At 36.1% G+C, this 20,469-nt stretch overlaps 2 protein-coding genes across 15 annotated transcripts in view; one reads left to right on the top strand and one right to left on the bottom strand.

The window, feature by feature from the left end:
- Positions 1-11,560, top strand: part of cher (filamin A protein cher) — a 111,697-nt gene extending 100,137 nt beyond the window's left edge. For all 8 annotated transcript variants that reach the window (XM_028169794.2, XM_089739808.1, XM_089739806.1 and 5 more), the window contains 6 exons: positions 5,031-5,186; positions 5,681-5,750; positions 6,360-6,478; positions 7,676-7,772; positions 8,315-8,521; positions 9,683-11,560. In XM_028169794.2, coding sequence (XP_028025595.2) covers positions 5,031-5,186; positions 5,681-5,750; positions 6,360-6,478; positions 7,676-7,772; positions 8,315-8,521; positions 9,683-9,867 — 834 coding nt within the window. In that variant the 3' untranslated portion in view covers positions 9,868-11,560. The remainder of the gene's footprint in view (positions 1-5,030; positions 5,187-5,680; positions 5,751-6,359; positions 6,479-7,675; positions 7,773-8,314; positions 8,522-9,682) is intronic.
- Positions 11,561-13,956: 2,396 nt separating this feature from the next.
- The window catches only part of LOC114239569 (zinc finger protein rotund), a 225,790-nt gene continuing 219,277 nt past the window's right edge, over positions 13,957-20,469 (bottom strand). For all 7 annotated transcript variants that reach the window (XM_089739668.1, XM_089739667.1, XM_089739663.1 and 4 more), the window contains one exon: positions 13,957-16,985. In XM_089739668.1, the coding sequence (XP_089595794.1) occupies positions 15,972-16,985 (1,014 nt within the window). In that variant the 3' untranslated portion in view covers positions 13,957-15,971. The remainder of the gene's footprint in view (positions 16,986-20,469) is intronic.

The raw sequence follows: 20,469 nt of genomic DNA on the forward strand, positions 1-20,469 counted from the left end.
GTTTGAAAATTAAGAAAAAACACGCTTCTATAGAAAGGCGAATTCACAATTAATTCCCTCTTTCTATCCTGATGTTATTTGGCAGGATATTAGAGTGAATCCATAAAATTACTGTATTTTATTCGGTCTTTGATGCCGTCCTACAGTTGGTAAAAATGACGTTTAAAGATTCAAAAGCATGTTAAAAATTAGAGTTGAAGAGCATGTTTTTTTTTATTTAAAAGTGACAATGTGTATGCAATAGACAATAGACAAAGTAAGATCATATTAGGTAATTTTGAAAGTGAACATATCAGAATATTCTCGGCCTATTGAAAAAAGCACAAGTACGGTGAATGAAATTGACTATTAAAAAAATAGATTTTGAAGTTCTGTAAAGTCATAGCAATAAAATGCTGCACAATTAATCATTTACAATAATCACCTGTTTTTCTTGTGTATTTAGAAGTGTATTATACGCTATATATGTTTTATACAGCAAAACAATTCTTCACGTCGTCCTTGTGTTGAAAATCCACAGAAATATTAACATGTGATATACATTCTGACGTAGTTTCTTTTTTGCAAGCTAAAACAAAGAATTATCAACAAAGCTAATAATCAATTAAGATTTCTAGAATTAATTATAAGTTCACGGATGAAATAATAAACGCTAGTATTAGTCAGTGACTGTATAGAAGTGATGGAAAGCGTCCCTAAGAAATAAATCCATCGTGCTCTAGTCCACTTAGAGAAGTACTTAACGTTGTACAAGAAGAAAGAAGAACTAAAATTAGTTGTTCTGTGTGAATTCTGTAATATAAGAGCTGCTGTTAGAAGTATTCAATTCCAGATATCGGAACAGATTAACAGTAACCACTAGAAGAAATGGAATTCCAAAACGGGAATCTATGAAATTAGAAATAACGAATTCTACACTCCGTCACATGAATCAGATACCTGGGGAGATCAAAATCGAGAAATTGGAGAATCAAGATGAAGTATTGTTTTTGTTTCAGACGTCGAACGAAAAGGGTTTCCTGAAAAAGCCAGTAGCCGCATCACCGATAGATCTATTGCGTTCTGAGGTACAGTTTATCCACACAAAACTCGGTTACAAAGAGTTGAATTTACAGTAGTAGAATCCTTAAGTAGAAATAACCTTACTCTTAGAAATTCCAACTAATCTCTTTCAGTAACTGAGTTTTTGAGGATAATCTTGTAACTAACATAGGAGAGCTAGTGACGAGGACATCGGATAACATGATTCTGGAATCACAGACTGATTTTAGAAACCTCTCAGTACACTACATGAAATTAGTATTTGCTTTATGAAGAAAAATCCATTCGTGTATTAGAATTGGCGCAGTGACGTTTAAATCGAGTGATTTAAGATCTTTTGTATTGAAATTTTTCGTATTGCTAATTAAAGTGAAGTGTGTGTAAAAATAGTAGTAGTACTCGCTCCGGCATTCTCTCTGACGAGTTTAACGTTTATCAGTCTTTATTTATAGAGAGAGATTATACTTACACCCATTAAAATTGAAACAACAGACAACAGGCAAGTATAATTGTACAATAGGCGCTGTGTCGCTAAAACCATACCTTCTAGATAATCGTTTTTATCTAGAGAAGTTTTAAAAAGATACAGAATGTTGCTGTGTACTATTATCATCAATATTCAGAGTGATCTATGAAAAATCGACCAAACTATCAAAAATTATGAACAAAAACATGTATAAGCTCGAGTACTGTAATAAACTGGTGATAGAACCTTTTGTAGGTCCGCACGGGTAGGTACGGATAGTAATGCGTTTCGGTTTGAAGGATGGGGCAGCCGTTGTAACTATACTGAGACCTTAGAACTTATATCTCAAGGTGGGAGGCGCATTTACGTTGTAGATGTCGATGGACTCCAGTAACCACTTAACACCAGATGGGCTGTGAGCTCGTCCACCCATCTAAGCAATACAAAAATAAAATAAAATAAATACTTTGTAGAATATACCGGAATCGTAAGATTGTCGAAGGAAACTTGTAATCTTGACTAGATAGAGCTTCTGTTGCTGAGGATTGATTTTTTTTTTGGTATCAGACTCTGTTCTTTGACCTTATCTTGTATTTAGAATATTTAGTAGAACAGTCTGTAATTTTGAATTCCACCTGACCTTTTTCAAAACGCTTTGAATCGTTTTTCACGTTTTTCACGTGTGCCACTTTTCTTTTATTTATAGCTAATAATTTAACCTCAACTTTTTTTATTGGTATAATAAAAACTTCTATCGTAACGGCAAATCGTATTTCTATTGCTAAGACGGCTGAACGAGCACACGGCACACCTGGTGTTAAGTGGTCATCAGAGCCCATAGCTCAACTACTTCAATACTGCCGCCCGTTGGTCATAAGGATAAGTGAGTCGACTATTATCAAAGCCGGCAATCTGACTTTTGGACAATGATTGGTAAATCAGAAAAACGAATTATTGACTTTGTATTCCATTGGCAGTCACAAAACTCTTCGGAACGACATCTTAGATAAATAACAGGTTAACTATTAACCTTTATTTAATGCAGGTTTTGAACCGTATTCTTTGAAGGAGACGATTATATTCAAATCAATTTGTATTGACATATCAATAAAAATTTTTTGTCCAAATGCACAGATTGCCACCTTTGATAATAGACGACTCAAGTATAAAGCCCGCACAGGAATCTGCGGGGAATCTCAGCATATCTTTGCCGTGAAGCGATAATTCCTTTCGGCTTGAACGGTGAGGTAGCCTTTATACTGTAAAACTGAGACTTCGAGTTCATGCCTCAGAATGGAAGTATTTACTTTGTTGATGTCCACAGACCCGATGACAACTATACGCCAGATGGGTCGTAAATTCGTTTACCAATTTATGCAATGAAAAATATGAAATAGTTAAGAAACGGTTAAAACTTTTGATAAAAAAAAAACAGGGGCGCACATTTCTTTTCACTACCAATAAAAAACGTCCAAGAGAAGTGATACAAAAGAAATAGCTGAGTGAAAATAATAAAATTACAATTATAGTAAAGAGCAGGTCTTCTTAAGTCAGGAAATACAATTTTATCTCGTCTTACGGAGGATGTCTATGATACCATTTAATTTTTGTTATCGCCACATACGATTAAAATCGTGATAAAATTCATTCACCGTCAATTGTTCATTATATGAGGCCATGAGTGCAAAAGTGGCCTAACCCACAATTTTTTTATATTCAAACTTATAAGATATATATTTAAAATATAAAAAACCGGTCTATCCATAGTTTCACCCATAGATAACAGATAGCTTTGCAAACATCATTTTTGCGGGTTTTGTTTTTTTGCTTATTCAAATTCAAATTCAAACCTAATTGCCTCCATACTAACTATGGTAAGCCTAGACCACTTTTGCGCTGACGGCCTCATATATTTCTTCTATTAAGGTAAAGGCAGGAAAATGAGGTAGTGAATAAATAAAAAAAACAGCGTTCTCATAATGTGGCGTTAAAACCATCCATCATAAATCCGGGTCCGCTGATGTTCGCTCGACCAGTGTCATGTTCCCGCGATAAATCATATCGCCCTTAGTTTTATTGGAAGATGTATCGTTTGTGGGCAACCTAAAGATTCAGTCTTGGGTGAGCCTTCATATTTAATTCCACTTTTGTTGTTTATTTCCGGGGTACTTGTTTATTGGTAGCGCCATTCTGCCTGTTTCCGGTCTGAAGGGCTTGAAACTTGGATTTCATGTCTCAAGCAGCGTTGGCGTTGCTATGTCTAAGGACTGCGGTAGCTATTCAACATCAGGTGGGCTGAGAGCTTGTCTACCCATAAGTATATCCAAGCTGGATGTATTTCATGCTTTCCTGACTAAATAAAATCCAATCAAAACAGATCTAATCACTTATAGTCATCTTTTATCTATTATTTTTTCCTCTAATAATTAGAAAATTTGACACGAATAAAGTTAATACTTTATTCGTGTCAAATTTTCTTTTGTAACTGAAATCGTCTTATTCTGAATTTTATGATTTTTATTTTCTTTTAATGTATTATTATTATTCAATTATTTTTGTTTTAAATTTTAAGATATTGTCAACTATTTATTGCATTGTCGCTTTTATCTATTGTTAAGGCGTCATTTATCACGTACCTTCTAGTCATTTCGATTCCCTGAATTGGTGATCACTTTGTTGGTACTACTAATTATGTAAAGGCATTGTAGGTTTTTATAAAAATCCTTTTTTTTCTCACCTATTCCTAGTAACGTCGAGGGGTTATGCTAGCTTTACCAGATGTGTGGGCTCACAGGCCTCTCTACTTGAGAGACTTTGCTAACATCTGTTCCATTTATATATATTTTTTTTTAATCTATTTAAATTTTCCTAACCTAAAAGTACATGTTATTATCCGCAACACGCTTCGTCAGATTACAGAAGTAGAGTTATCAGCAACATGCTTCGTCAAAAAGTACCATACTTACTTTCAGCTACAAGCATCGTCAATTTATAATCTCAGGACTGTCTCATAAGTTAAGGGAGGGAGTCATAACTAATATGGCATTACTGAAAGCGTCGTAAATCGAAATATCGAAATCCGTTTCTCTCGGCATTCCCTTACATTGTAATCTTATTCACAGCTGTCTACAAAACCTCAGTTTACTTAATGGACATTGCTTGGACTGGTGCTACCAAATTCTTTAAGGTTGAACCCCTGAGCTCACTTACTCTTCAGGGCGTAAATGAAATAGCCTCTTAGGCTACCAGCGAATAGATAGAGAGAAAAAGGATGGACATAATGAGGCAATTTTTAATGGAATCCCTTTTTTATTGTCATTCCCGCCGTTTTGAATACTGCACAGTTTTCTTGGTCACTGGCGGACATTCTTAAATAAGTCCACTATTCGTATAAACTGACCCATTTGATTATTTGATGGAATTATGTTTTTGAATTCCATCAGAAAAAATAGATTAGAAAGCGTGCTAATGTAATACTTGTACATGATAAGATTTTAACGAAAAAACCGGCTGTTTCCTCCAGGTCATTTCGCCATCGGGCAAGACCGACGATTGCTTCATCCAGAACATCGATGGCGACCAGTACTCGGTGAGGTTCATGCCAAGGGAGAACGGAGTCCACAACATCAACGTGAAGTTTAACGGCGTTCACATACCTGCTTCACCTTTGAGGATTAAGGTTGGTCCTTACGCTTTTAAATTTAAGGCTTATTTCACTTTTCGCAGATTGGTCAATCTTAAATACCTTTTAAGTACGCAGCGATTTGACTGTTTTACTAGTATTTTCAATAACTGTATACGTTCAGATGTGATGTAGGTCTTGAAATGCATGAAAAATAAACTTCAATATATTTTAGGATCCAAGTAATTGCCAGGCTTATTGCCGGCTTAATGTGTTCGCCAAGTACCTACAATCTAATTGGTACAGACCTTAATTCAATCATTGATTGTTTGTTTGTTTCTGTTTTTATTCTGTAAGTCACTACTTTATGTCGAGTGATCGTTTATCTTCTGAAAACATTCGTATTCAATTAGATAAGATAAATTGGTCACAAATGTGTGACGGTCCACGGTATAAAAATAAGGGCCCAAAAGTGTCTTAACCTGGTAATAAAAATCTGGTCGATTGAAATCAATAGGTCCAGGGTTTTAAGTAGTCTCTTATTTGTCCAGGTCGGCAAGGATGACGCTGATCCGGCTGCGGTTCACGCTCACGGACCCGGTCTGGGAACAGTCAAGACTGGTGAGTGGCTTTCGATAACGCACTGTGATTGTATTCGTCATTCCTCAGTATCACTGCGGTTTTAATAATTTCATCTGCAGCTAAAGTTTTTTCAAATAAAATGGAGCATAGAACGAAACTATTTATATAAAACTAGCTGACCCGGCAGACTTTGTAGCGCCTAAATCGATAAACAAAAGACCTAAACTTTTGTATAAAATAAAGTTAAAAAAAAGGAATCAGTCCGACAGGGGACACATCAAAGGAAAAATAAAAAATCGTTTGTTTTTATATAATTCCGAGCAATTTCATATTTATTCACCTTTTAAACCTTCTCTGGACTTCCACGAATAATTCAAGACCAAAATTAGCCAGATCGGTAAAGCCTTTCTCGAGTTTTAGCGAGACTAACGAACAGAAATTCATTTATATATATAGATTATCTTCTTGGTTAATAGCTTTAGTATCCTTAGTAGGTATTACAAGCTCTTCCACTTGTAAAACTGATAATTGGATCAGCAAATATATAAGACTTTCTAGTTATGTTACGTTAGTTTAATAAATCCAATGGATTCTCAAAAATTGCAATAATTCGATTCGATCCGTTAATTTCATATTTTCTATTTGTAGGTGCCAAAACTGACCTTATTATTGACACCTGTAACGCTGGAGCTGGCATCCTCGCCGTCACCGTGGACGGACCTTCCAGAGTCTCCATGGACTGCACCGAAGTCGAAGAGGGTTATAAGGTAAATTTTCAGAATAGATCGACTTTAATTTGGACAAAATATAAGGACAGTACCGGTTTTTTTGCATCTAAGTGTATGGCATCATGCCGTTAGCTATACTCTCGTATTTGCAACATCTACAAAGGTGAACTTAACAGTAGAGATTTGGATTTCTTGTTGCGTTACTTATTCAATTGTGAAGTTCCTAATACCTCAAATTGTAACTTTTAGGATGTATTTTATATATCAATTAATAGGCAAAGACAAAATAGCTTGCAATAATTTTATTCTTTGTTTAGCAACTGATTTACTTTTTGTTTTTTTAATGTGTACTCTAGCTGTGTAATCTTGTTTGAAGACATCAATTTGCCAAAGCCCTGACACCAAAACAAAAGATCAAGCGTAAAAAAATAAATTAATTCGAATTGTTTAAGGAGTCAGTTATAGTCGAATTTAGATGATGTAGTTTAGTTAATTAATCTAAAAGTTCTAGTCGAGACTAGGAAAAATACGAATCAAGAATCCTCAGATCTGTATTAAAAACGATATCTATATATTAATATGTGAAGCAAAAACGTTGTATCCCTTTTTACGAATATTGCGCGGACGGAAGAGTATGAAATTATCTACACTAATAGAGAATATAGAGAAGAAGTGCACAATGCTAATATTTTTTTTAAATAATGCATAAAAGATACACATTACACACATTACATACCATGTATTTAACGTTTAACGCACACACGCATGCATACTATTTATTGTAAAACTTTTGTTCTTGACTTTTTTTTTTTTATTGCCTTTGTAGGCAGACGAGCATACGGCCCACCTGATGGTGAGTGGTTACCGTCGCCCATGGACTTCAGCAATGCCAAGGGCAGAGCCAAGCCGCTACCTAAAATTGACGTCTGTAGTCTAATTGAGAATAGATTAAATATTGTTTGTCATTATTAATATTTTTTTATAGAGTAGCCTTGGTGAAATTTGTGATTATAGAAGTATAAAATAGAATCATAATAGTGTACAAACTTACAATTTCAATTAATTATAGTCGAATTTCGACTACTGAGGGATAGTATTTCTAATTTCGAGAAATAGAGCAGCGTAATGGCTATCCGACGTATACTGTTTGCTCTGGTATAAACAACGCAACGTTCTTTCCTCAAGAGATCGAGTGTTTTTTAAAGGTTTAATCTAAGGAAAACTGTATTTACACAGGTCCGCTACACTCCTTTATCTCCGGGCTTCTATTACATGAGCATCAAGTATAACGGAGCTCACATCGTCGGATCTCCCTTCAAAATCGAAGCTACTGGTATGAGATTTGACTAGCTGTATGTTTTTAAGTCCGAAACTATATTTATCGATTACCGAACGAACAGTGAAAGTTTTAATCGATTTTTTTTGTTTTTTATTGCTTAGTTGTGTGGACGAGCTTACAGCCCACCTGGCGTTAAGTGGTTACTGGAGCCCATAGACATCTACAACGTACATGCGCGACCCGCCTTGAGATATAAGTTCTAAGGTCTCAAGTTTAGTTACAACGGCTGCCCCACCCTTCAAACCGAAACGCATTACTGCTTCACGGCAGAAATAGGCAGGGTGGTGGTACATACCCGTGCGGACTCACAAGAGATCCTACTACCGGTGATTACGCAAATTATAATTTTGCTTTTTATTGCACGATGTTATTCCTTCACCGTGGAAGTCAATCGTAAACAATTGTTGAGTACGTGTTTCGTTAGGAAAATTGGTACCCGCCTGAGATTCGAACACCGGTGCATCGCTACATACGAATGCACCGGACGTTTTATCCTTTAGGCCACGACGACTTATTCTTATTTAACTTACTAACAGGTGGTAATCTGGCTGAGATCGGTGCCCAGGAGACCTCGTCGGTGACAGTCGAAACCGTCCAGAAAGTGTCGAAGGCTGCCCAGAAGCAAGGTCCAGTGTTACCGCACTTCAAGTCCGACGCCACCAAGGTCACGAGCAAGGGAATGGGTCTGAAGAAGGCCTACCTCAACAAGCACAATCAGTTTACAGTTCACGCCGGAGACGCTGGTAAATATCCCCTAACTGTCGTCCATAGATTAACACGATAAATCAGTGAAAATTAATAGAGACTATTGAACGCCAATAAAATTGGGGCTGTGTTCGTCATCTGGAAAGAAAATCGGTAGACGCCCGGACGTGCTAACATTTGAAAAAACCTTGAATAATTTATATGGTTTATAAATTATAGCATTCTGCTCGTCCCGGCGTGGTTCTATAGACACAGCCCGCTGAGTTTCTCGGCAGGTCTTCTCAGGGAGTCGCGATTCTGATTCGGTGGTAGATTCAGCGAAGCACCGCTCTTGTTAGGGCTAGTGTTAGCAAATTCTCTCAGATTGAACCCGTGAGCTCTCCTATCCGTCCACGAAATGCTGTAATAGACCCTTAGCTACCAGCGAATACGTAGGGGAAAAAGTCGTGACATCGATCTACCTGACTCTGATATTGGCTTACTGTGATATCGCAGATCTGTTCATATCTCATCTGGTGGTATTATTAAGTCGTTAATGAGTTTATAGATATTACAAACCTAACTACCACCACCCATGAGATCGAAATGTCCTGGTGAAACTGGAAAGGCCTCCGGGCCACCAGTAATTCTTCAATCATAAAAAAAAAAGATCGAAATTTCTGGTACAGTATTTAACAGTTATCCCATCCTTCAATCCTAACAGTTGATTAACAACATTCTCTTTGTGATGTCCATTGGTATCTAGTAGCAAACAGTAGGGTCGTGAGCTTGAATATAAAAGATATGTGGTGTCGTGGGACACCGGATAGGAACGAAGTTCTTTATTGTAAAAATATTAATTTTAAGTTCTATTCGAGGTGTAAAGAAAATAAAACTGGAGGATTCGTAACAACCCACGGTCATTCGGTAACGTGCGAACTTATTGTGGCACACTTCATTCACGGTTGTTTGTGTAAGAGCTAGTGTATTGCGCAAACGAACGCTCTGAGATTGTGGTCAATGAATGATAAAAAAATATGTTATTTTTTGTACGTTATCACAAAGTTAATTCGTACACTGTGTGCATTACTAATAAAATTCTTACGTTACGGACGTTTTTTCCCAGTTAGGGTACCCCTCCGCATCGTCCCATAAGGAACTTCGTTCCAAAAAGATCCGCTCCTGTGATAAGAAAATTACTCTTATTGCATTGTCTTCAGGTACCAATATCCTGTATGTCGGAATCTACGGACCCAAAGGTCCTTGCGACGAAGTCCAGCTGAAGCACAAGGGTAAGAACAACTACGAGTGCTGGTACGTCGTCAGGGACAGGGGGGACTACATCGTGATTGTGAAGTGGGGGGATGATCACATTCCCGGATCCCCTTACAAAGTTGAGGTTTAAGGGTTTAGCAGGGCAGCATGCAAGGCTCTTGACTGCTAAGAGTTAAATTGCACACTTTAGAAAGTTTGGTCCAACTTAAAACTTAAATGAATATATCACACATACGGTGCTTTAAAGTCACTTAAGCAATTTTTATTAACACTGAAACTGACTATGAGAAAATACATTTTTTAATAGTCATTCATTAATAGTCATCACAAGAGAGATGTTTGCTTTTACTGGTAAATTTTAAATTTATAGTTTAAATTATATCATTTTATTACTATAGTCTATCTAGCAGAACTATATAAGAATTTTATAATAAAATGTTGGATTTTTCAACGTTTCTCCTGAAAAATTACATAATTTGCATAAGTGACGTTATCGCACCGCATGTGCGATATGTAAGCTTCTTGCATGCTGCTATCATAGAAGCTAGGTAAGATTTTTCTTTATTAATTTTCTGCATCTGTCCCATTGAATAGTTTCTAAAGTCAAAAGCGAAATGGTTACGTCAAATTCTAACTGGTATTATTTTAACGTGATCTCTGTTTTAATTGACACAAAATCCAACAAATATTATTTAAATAAAATCTCAAAATTTTCCTATTATTTGTAAGAATTGTTTTTTTTTTTGTACTTCTAACCCAAGCATTATCCATTTAAGTTTAGTCGGCCATTGAAATAGTTTTCGAAAAGTGAAGTAAAGAAAGAGTATGCTGTTTTTTATAAATATATATATGTCCTGATATATTATTTATGTGTATTTATATGTTTCTCATTTAGTAATTAGGGCGACTAAATGATAATACATATAAAAGTATTATAATAAAAATATTCCCTTTTAATTGACTTAATTTAGGCGCGCCACGATACAATTAATAAAGAAAAACAATCTTAAATCTGTTCTTCTTTTTTTTTTCGAGGAACTTCTACGTCTTTTTATCTATGAAAAGTTTCAACGTTAGAGGGTTCTCTTTTGCCACAAGAAGTTTTTCGTTCACTAACTATAAAAGACAAGATAATTCACTAAATAAAACTGAGACAAGGCCAGATCGACGGATTCATACGAATACCATTTATATTTTACAAAAGAAGCGAGATGTTTGAAATTTATTCAATTAGTACAAAACTCGCCATCAAAACCATTGCCTACTAGATCCAAAGAAGAATTATTAACACGCTTGTACTAGCTAACCTTATCTAACGGAACCATTAAAATTTGGCCACCTCCAAGACATTAGATTTATTTGAAAAATGTGTACATTTGTTTGGCACTTATATTATTTTTATTGATAATTAGGTATCGTTAGACATGCGTTATCTAAAATAGGGCTGCATTTTCTTCAAAAAAATATTCCTATCAACTCATATTTTCTCGAATGAAAACATCTTGAATTTCTATAAGGCATTTTACAAATACTCCCTCTTTGGTGTTCGGAGATGCTTTGTCGACGTCTGTGTAAAATTATGTTAAAATTTGTCTTTTGTAGTTAATAACATTATTTGTATCGTCATAATATATAGTTAGCGTATATTTATTGCTTTTTTTTTACTAGGTATATTTATTTAATTTTTCTTGGTATGATTTGTGTATGATTTGATTTACCTACGTAGGTAGAAAGACCCCAGTGTAATGTAAATACCTATTTTAAGATTAATTACGATGTATTTTGCGACTGTTAACTGAATAAAAGTGGAAAGTTCTAGAAAATTGTTTTATTTCGATATTATTAATGTATCTCGAAATCATTTAATATTTTTTTGTCTTGTGCATAACTCGACCCTGCAAGCTTACAGAAAGCGCAATCTTACTTTTTAAGAGACTTAAAAAAAACGTATTTTCTCAGTTAATTTTTTTTAAGTGCTCAGTATGTTTTTCTAGGTTGGTAAACTATTTTTGATGATTTATTTATAAAGTGACCCGTCAATGTATAGAATAACATAACAACAATAATAATGTACGTAATCTTTTTATTTTGAAAAACTTTATTTAAAAAAGTGATAGCTATTTTTTTATTAATTCAATGAAGCCCTCAAAATGAAGGTTATCTCAAGGGTCCCGTGAACGTATGCGATTTTAAGCGTAAAGCTTAGCTTGATTGAGCGATTGCAAAAATGTTTTCAATTTGTTACATCGGCTGCGGCGAGATTGGAAGAAGTTTAGAAATTATACCACCGTTTCGTACCTCAGGGCTGTCTGAAGAATGTGCGAAGGGGACAAACTGCATTTCATTCTAAATGTAAATGTTTAAGTCAAAACTAATATTTCGTATTTCTGTTCCTTCTTTCAAAATTAGATTTTTATTTATTTATTATTTTTTTAATTTCGCTGTATTTAAGTTTTCGTGATTCTAGAAGTTTCCTAAATCTTATTAAATCTAATTTCGAGAAAATGAACAAAAGATGAATTTTGTTCAAGTATCGTTTAAATTATATTTGATTTAGTGTAAAGTTGTCGTGCATTCGTATCTAGCGACGCAACGGTGTTCGGATCCCGCAGACGGGTACCAATTTTTCTAATGAAATACGTACTTAACAAATGTTCACGATTGACTTCCACGGTGAAGAATAACTTCGTGTAATAAAAATCGAACCCGCAAAATTACAATTTGCGCAATTACTGCTGGTAGGACCTCTTGTGAGTCCACACGAGTAGGTAGCATCGCCCTGCTATTTCTGCCGTGAAGTAGTAATGTGTTTCGGTTTGAAGGCTGAGGCTGCCGTTGTAATTAATTATACTGAGACCTTAGAACTTTTATCTCAAGGCGGGTGGCGCATTTACGTTGTAGCTGTCTATGGGCTCCGGTAACCACTTAACTCCAGGTGGGCTGTGAGCTCGTCCACCCATTTAAGCAATAAAAAAACACTGTATATTTTGCAAGCAATTCGTTTGCATGGAGTGAGCGAAATTACATCACCGCTTTTTGACTGCATTATTTTATCAAGAATGTATAATAAATATAGCAATATATATTTTTCGTATCAGTGGTCGGTGCACGTGGATGACTAATTAATTTGTATGTGTAATCAATGTTAATTGATTGAATTTACATCTATATATTATTACGTGAAGCAAAAACTTTGTATCCCTTTTTACGAAAATTGCGCGGACGGAGGACTATGAAATTTTCCACACTTATAGAGAATATAGAGAAGAAGTGCACAATGCTAATTTTTTTTTTAAAATAATGCATAAAAGATACATTAAATCAATAAAGAAAACATTACACACACTACATACCATGTATTTGATGCACACACGCATGCATACTATTTATTGTCAAACTTTTGTTCTTGACGTCTGTGGTCAAATTGAGAATAGATTAAATATTGTTTGTCTTTATTAATATTTTTTTATAGTGTAGCCTTGGCGAAATTTGTGATTATAGAAGTATAAAATACAATCATAGTAGTGTACAAACTTACAATTGCAATTATAGTCGAATTTCGACTACTGCGGGACCTCTAGTTCCTATAGTTTGTTAAATGTAGCTTGAAACACGATACAGTTGTCAGAGTAATATTTGAAAATCTCTGAAGAAATATAATATCCAATTTGAACAATGTTTTACAGATTGTTTCGCATATCAAATTTTTTAACTATACATGTCTGATCAGCCGGTATATTTTTAATGTATTTAGTTAATGTAATTAGCATTTCCTCTTAATTTGACGATAATGATTTAGGAAAAGTAACCAACAAACTTCATATCATGATCAGCGTAATTTTTGTTACGTGTGACGTCATTTGGGGCCAAAATTAACGACTTGCAGCTAATGCAGATCGACTATGACATAAGTGAGCTACTATTTAATCTTTCGAAATTTTGTTTTGTTTTTTTGGCATAAATAATAAGATTTTTTAGTTTATTGCTTAGATGAGTGGACGAGCTCACAGCCCATCTGGGGTTAAGTGGTTACTGGAGCGCATAGACATCTACAACGTAAATGCGCCACCCACCTTGAGATATAAGTTCTAAGGTCTCAGTATAGTTACAACATTATTAAAATTTATGACCAGTTTTCAAATTGTTACGATGTCGCTGTCAGGTTGTTGTATCTTTCATATGCAGGTGTAGCGTGTTAATAAATAAAACAAAAAGAAAATAGTTTCTTGGCATAGTTTTTAATTAATTTTTAATTGATTTTAAGTAACAAAAAAAAAAACTGTTTTCGTTCACTTTCGTCTATAATCTAAAACAGAGGATGCTGAGAAGCAAGAACTAACGTATAACGAAAAGAACGTACCTACTTACAAAATTAAATCGTATTCATAATTTTACAAATTAACTTAATAAAAAATAAAACAAATACACACAATAATAGTATATCACAATTCTACTTACAATAGAGAGAGAGAGAGAGAAAATCGCAATTCGTTTAAATAAAATCAAAATTAACTGGTACTTTTGTTCGTCGAATTATTTTTTTTCATTCGACACGAGAATTTTGTTTTGCAGAGGCTTGTCTCGCCCTCGCATTGTGCACTGGAACAAGCTCAGAATCATTTCCCTTCAATCTACAAGAACTTATATTTGGCTATAATTGTGACAGACAGACAGACCGGACGCCTTACGGGTACCACAACCTAAGTTACCATTTTTAAATTCATTAACAAAACGAAACAGCAAAAAAAAAGGATCTTTCAAAGAATCGAACAATTTCTTCCAAAAATAGCATTCTTCCCTTATTCCCGTCTCCTATCACATTTCATTTCGTTAACTCTACTACGAACCGTTTATTTATTTAAATAATTAATCATAATAATAATAATAATAATAAAATCAAATTTGTTCGTATACATTGAGATTATCTAAACGAACTTTTTGTACCCAAGTGTAATTTTTGTTTGAGGGCAACATACAGTGTGACGTCAATTATATCTGAGGGTAAATTTAATTTCTACTTAAACTGAACACAAACCTCCGTTCGAAGTGTTGTTTGTCGGCCAATTAAGTACACACACACACAATGAAATTATTATAATACAACATTTCCGTGTCTTTCCTGTACCCCGATGCACCTTAATGCTAATATAATTGAGCATAAGCATTTTAGAATTAAGTAAACGTAAATAATAATAATAATAATAATAAAAAAAAAACAATAAAAATCCCAAGGTTCTCTCGAAAAATTGTAAATTATTTACATGTTTTTATATACAAAAATGCGCCCTGCGTGTGAGAAGACAATGAAGACAATTTTGGCCACTCAATGTTTTAAATTAGAATGGGAAAACATGTTCCATCAACAGAACAATAAGATTTAACGATACATTATTAATGTAGTTAAATAATTTTATCTGATGAATGAGCATTTTTTCAACAAGAACCAGTGTTACACTTTTGAATGTTCACGTGTTTGAATCGAAAATATCACAACACAAATACGATGCAATAAACGATCACAATGAGTATGTTTGACGAACAATAACGCTCTATTTTCGATCCAACACGAACGAAGATAAATTTTGAAGGAGAATTTAAAGGAATATCTAAAATAATTAAAAAAAAATACGACCTAAGTAGGAACTGAGTGAAAAATGTGATGTAATCATAGAGATCTGTTTAGCAAGAACTTAAAATACAAAATGCAATACACGAGACGAAGGCCGGTTTAAATAACTCAATCTCACTGGGAATGCGTATTATGCTATGGTTATTATGACGCAATTAGGCCATTTAATATCAACGATTCGGTGATTACGCTAACGTGGAGCAGTGTTGTGAATGAGCAGTTCGTATTCGCAGACTCGTCAGCATTGGCTCACGGAGATCGAAGATCGCTTGCGTTCGTCATGCTGATCAGTCTACGAGTAGAACGTGGAGAGCCGACCGCTCCACTGAAGCGTAATCAGTGAACGTAACTAGCCAATCTTCGTGACCGATAAATTTGAATATCTACCCAAAAATTTAGAGCATTAAATTGTAATAACAAAAAAAAAAATGTATTCCCTAGAAATGCAATTTCATCCGTCGACGGCGAATAAAAACCCTTCGTGCATTCACTATAAACGCACTTACATCCAGAGAGATTCTAAATTATGTTTCGTTAAAATTTGTTTTTTATAACTAGTAATACCATCGTAAGTACTAAAGTGGTGTACCTAAACGGCGATAATGTTACTGTTTATCTTTGTGCGATAGAGCGTGCGGTAGGATGTGTTCGGCGGGCAGCAACGCCGAGGGCTGATGCGCGTAATTCCTGATCTGGTGTAAGGAAATGAGCTGGTTTGGGAAGGAGCCGGGCTGCTGCTTCCCTTGCTGGAAGTGCAGGGGGTCGTAGAGATAGGGCCGAGTCGGCAACGCGCTGTGGTGCGACAGACCATTCAAATGCGGGGCCATCGAGTTTATCGGCGTGAACGCGGAGTTCGCGGCGGAAGACACGGGGGGCTGGATCCTGTCGTCCTGGCTCTCGTGCTGAGCGAACAGCGCCCGTTGTTGCTGCATCTGCTGCTCGTGGTGGTCGTCGCTTTCACGTTGCTGATGGTACCCGCCCTCGTCGGACATGTGGGCTGCCGAATCAGGACTGACTTTGGGCCAGTATGGATGGTCTGCGAAGGGCGCGGCCGTCGGCGCTGCTGCAGCTAGGGACCTATTCAAGCCGCTCAGCCCTAACGCCGAGATAGGCGGCCGCTTGTCAGCCCTCTCCGCGTGCTTATTCATGTGCTTACTGAGATACGTCTCTTGCGTATAACTTTTCCCACAGTACTGGCATATGTGCGTTTTGAGGTGCTTCGATTCTTTATGCTTGGGGATGTGCTCGAGTAAGTCTTTCTCGTGTGTGAAACATTTATAGCAAGAGTTGCATTTGAAGGGCTTGTCGGTTTGGTGGCAACGACTGTGGCTTTGGAGATTCGATAGCTGGGAGAACGCTTTCGTGCACCCGATCTGCGTGCAACGGTAGGGCTTGTCGCCGGTGTGCGTCCTGATGTGTTGCTGGAGGTGGGACAGCTGAGTGAACTTCCTCTGGCAAATTTCACAGCGGTAAGGCTTTATGCCCAAATGGATACGGGAATGCTGGGCTAGATATGACGAATTGGCAAAAGCCTTCGGACACTGCGTACACCGGTAGGGCTTGGCTTCTCGGAGATGGATCTGCGTGTGGAGCTGAAGGTCGGCCTTGGAGCCGAACACCTGAAAATAAAAGAAAAGAAAATTTTAGTATTCTGCTAATACACATTTCTAATTGTTGTTTTACAGTCATAAACCGAGTTGGGGTAATGATTAATCATCAATTAAAATATATCATCCAGAAACTCTTGATATTCAATATCTATTTACTGCGTACATGCATAGCAAATGAACGGATGCTTACAGATGGATGAAGAATAAAAATTAATTTAGCACGAGTATACTCTAATTTTTGGTTTATAACAAAATGTGTCGACCAGAGAAGCCAACCAATATATCTCCGGCAAATTATATCTAGCTGCTGATCTTTAACTAGAGGTTTCAATAACAATAGGCTTCTTCCGAAATCTCTCAGTGGTTTTATTGCTAATAAGCCGCATTCGTAACCCAATCAAGCCATTGTGAAACGCGAAGCATTCGTGCGTTACATTCTAAAGGGCAAAATGGTCACTCCTAAGTACTCTTAATGATTACATGCGACAAGGGCAGAAGCACAAGGCCATTTTCCCAAAAAAGAATCCGATTTTGCTTTACGAAGAGGACAGATATAGATTGGAATGGATTAGAAATAATGTAAAAATCACTATGACTTCATTTCCAAACGACACGATATCCGGTAAATAATTCTCTTAAGTTATTATATATTAACAATACGATTCAAAGACTTGAGTAAAGGCATTTGGTTCCGTGATAATTAAGTGTTTTAAAAAAAATGGCCGACCTCAAAAAGCCTCCACTTATTAACAAATTTCCCTATACATCACCAGCGGAAAGCGAATTTCGCCCTTGGATGACATCCTCGGTTGCCGGAACAAATAACGCTAATCGCAGCAAGATCAAAGGTTTTTTTTTAATTTACACAAGTCTACATTCAGGATGCCAGCGTCACGGCTGTTTCACGGCTCAGCGTCACTTCCTAATACTTATTCTGTAGACGAGCACATAAGATATGACCTCCAGTAAACTTCGACTAGTAGCCGTTCGTTGCGGATTTAATTAATAATGGATTTAACAAGTGTATGTGTGTGCGATTTGTATTCCAAAGAAAAGGAACATATTTGAGAACCATTAAATGATTTTTTTATTCGCATAGATCGTCAATGTGGTTTGTCCTTAACTATCGGTGCCTCTGTGATCGTTGGACTAACCGCCCTATGATTTATCTTCGAGATATAAGGGGAAAAGCAAAGAAGTAGGCAAAAGGATTTCAAAGACAAAGTCCTCTAAGAGCGTTAAGAATTAAACTCTAGTCCAAAGATTATTTTTTGATTGAATATTGAGATTGCTGTTTAGAGCGTTCTTGGTAATGAGCTCCAATATCAATAGAGATATTTAATGAAATAATAGTAGCAAAAGAACTCTCTGGTTGGATACCAGAAATGTTTAATTAAACAGACAAACAGAATATTATCGTAATCTCATTTTAAAACAAAACAAGGTAAATACGCGATAGTAAAAATAATAGTTCGCGTGCTGCATATCAAGCAGTGTCAAATGTCTACACGTGCCGAGTTGATTATAAAATGAGCGAAGTGTTCGCTCATTCAATAGTATGTTTCGGCACACCATTGATACTTTTTGTGATAGTCCAAATTAGTTTCTAAGTTAAAATCGTCGCGTCATCTCCCCGATAAGTTTTATTCACACAACAATGAGGCTATAGGCCACGTTCCATCAGGCACAACACGAAGTACGCATTGAACGGATCGCAACAACCGACAATGATCTCAAAGACAAATCAAATAAAGTTCAGATTACATCATCAGCCAACGATTGAATTCTGTCCGATGATGTCAAACGAAATGAAGCCAATGAAGGCATTGTTGCAAATGAAATTGAACTGAATTTCGTCTTGGATAAGGATGATAAAGCTTGTTTCGTTGTTGAAGATACATCGTTTGATTCCAAACAGATCGGAGAGTTCAGTAGCTAGCTGCATGACTCGCCAGATAATTCGAGACACGAACCCAATTGGTCACAGCCGGAACATAATTAAAGTTTGGAGCACTATTTAATGGCATGAGGCTAGAAATTCGAGGTGGTGGCTGACTTTTAATAGGACTTCGTGAAGGATCGATTGATGTAGAGGAATTCGATAAAATGGTGTGACGTTACGCGTCTTCCGGCGGTATGCGTCAGCTCTGTATTGTAATCTGTGGTGATGGTAATTACTTAAATACAAGAGTTTCTATGGGTACATTCAACATTTTATTTTCGAGGATAAAAATTTTCGAGATTGAGGAATGAAATACTAATATAGACGTCTCAGTGAATTTCATTATAACAGTTCTTTTTCGCTTAGGTGAAACTAATAGTATTGAAACATTGTAGATTAATAATGACTTCAATACCACCTTAGGGATGACTACCTATAAATAAATATTTAGATATTTATGGTGTTCTAGATAGGAAACAGTTTAATTTAGACCAATTGTATAAAATACATTAAAACTATATATGTAGCTGTAAAAAATAACATGATGTATGACCTGCAGACATCAGAAAAGGTGCACTCCTTGTCCAAGTTAATAAAGATGTCAATAGATCCAAGCGATCTATCAACACCCTATTATCACGTTGTGTAAGAGCATTAGATATGTTGGTGTTTTTTTGGCAGCTCAAAACATAATTCCCTTTACGTAAAATAGCATACTAAAATAATAGTTTATTTGTAATGCTTACAAGTCCAAACCAATGAATAAATTAGTACGATATTCGATATGGAAATAGTTTTGGAGCCCTTCGATATAACTTTTTATTCCATTGGGCACGGAGCTCCACTCACACTGTATAAAGTGCAGTTCACGAAGTCGAATCTTTGGAGCTATTTACAAATGACAAAAGAGAGAAAAATACAGCAAGTAGTATTCGAAATTGGCGCTACTTTTTGGAACTACTACTAATATTGGAACTACTTTGGAAATGGTCGAACGTATATTCAGTATGTGTGACGACATTTGGTGCTAAGTTAAACAACATCCTTTCCATGGATCAGCCTTTCCCAAAGTTACTTTACTGGTGGTAGGACCTCTTATAAGTCAGCACGTTTAGGTACCATCACCCTTGCTATTTCTCCCGTGAAGCAGTAATGCGTTTCGGTTTGAAGGGTAGGGCAGCCGTTGTAACTATACTTGAGATCTCAGAACTTATATCTCAAGGTGGGTGGCGCATTTACGTTGTAGATGTCTACAGGCCTAAAGGGGGACGGTAAGAGACCCAGAAAAAGGGTGCGTTGTGTAGAGGCTTAGGAGGCGATTTGTAATTTCATCTAGGAGGACTTTTAGACACCGACTGAGCTCTCGCTACAGTGGTTTTATGTAAGTAAAAAAATGGGGGCGCTGAAAAATAATTTATTCTCAAAATGGACAGTAGACAAAATAAGTTTGGGAACCCTTGCCGTAGATTATACACAAATACAGAATAGTCACGTGTCAAATGACAGGTTGTGATCTGTTTTTGTGTGACGTCAATATGTGTCAAAATTAAT

Source organism: Bombyx mandarina, chromosome A1 (genome assembly GCF_030267445.1).
Source record: "Bombyx mandarina strain Sakado chromosome A1, ASM3026744v2".
Classification (NCBI taxonomy): Eukaryota; Metazoa; Arthropoda; class Insecta; order Lepidoptera; family Bombycidae; genus Bombyx; species Bombyx mandarina.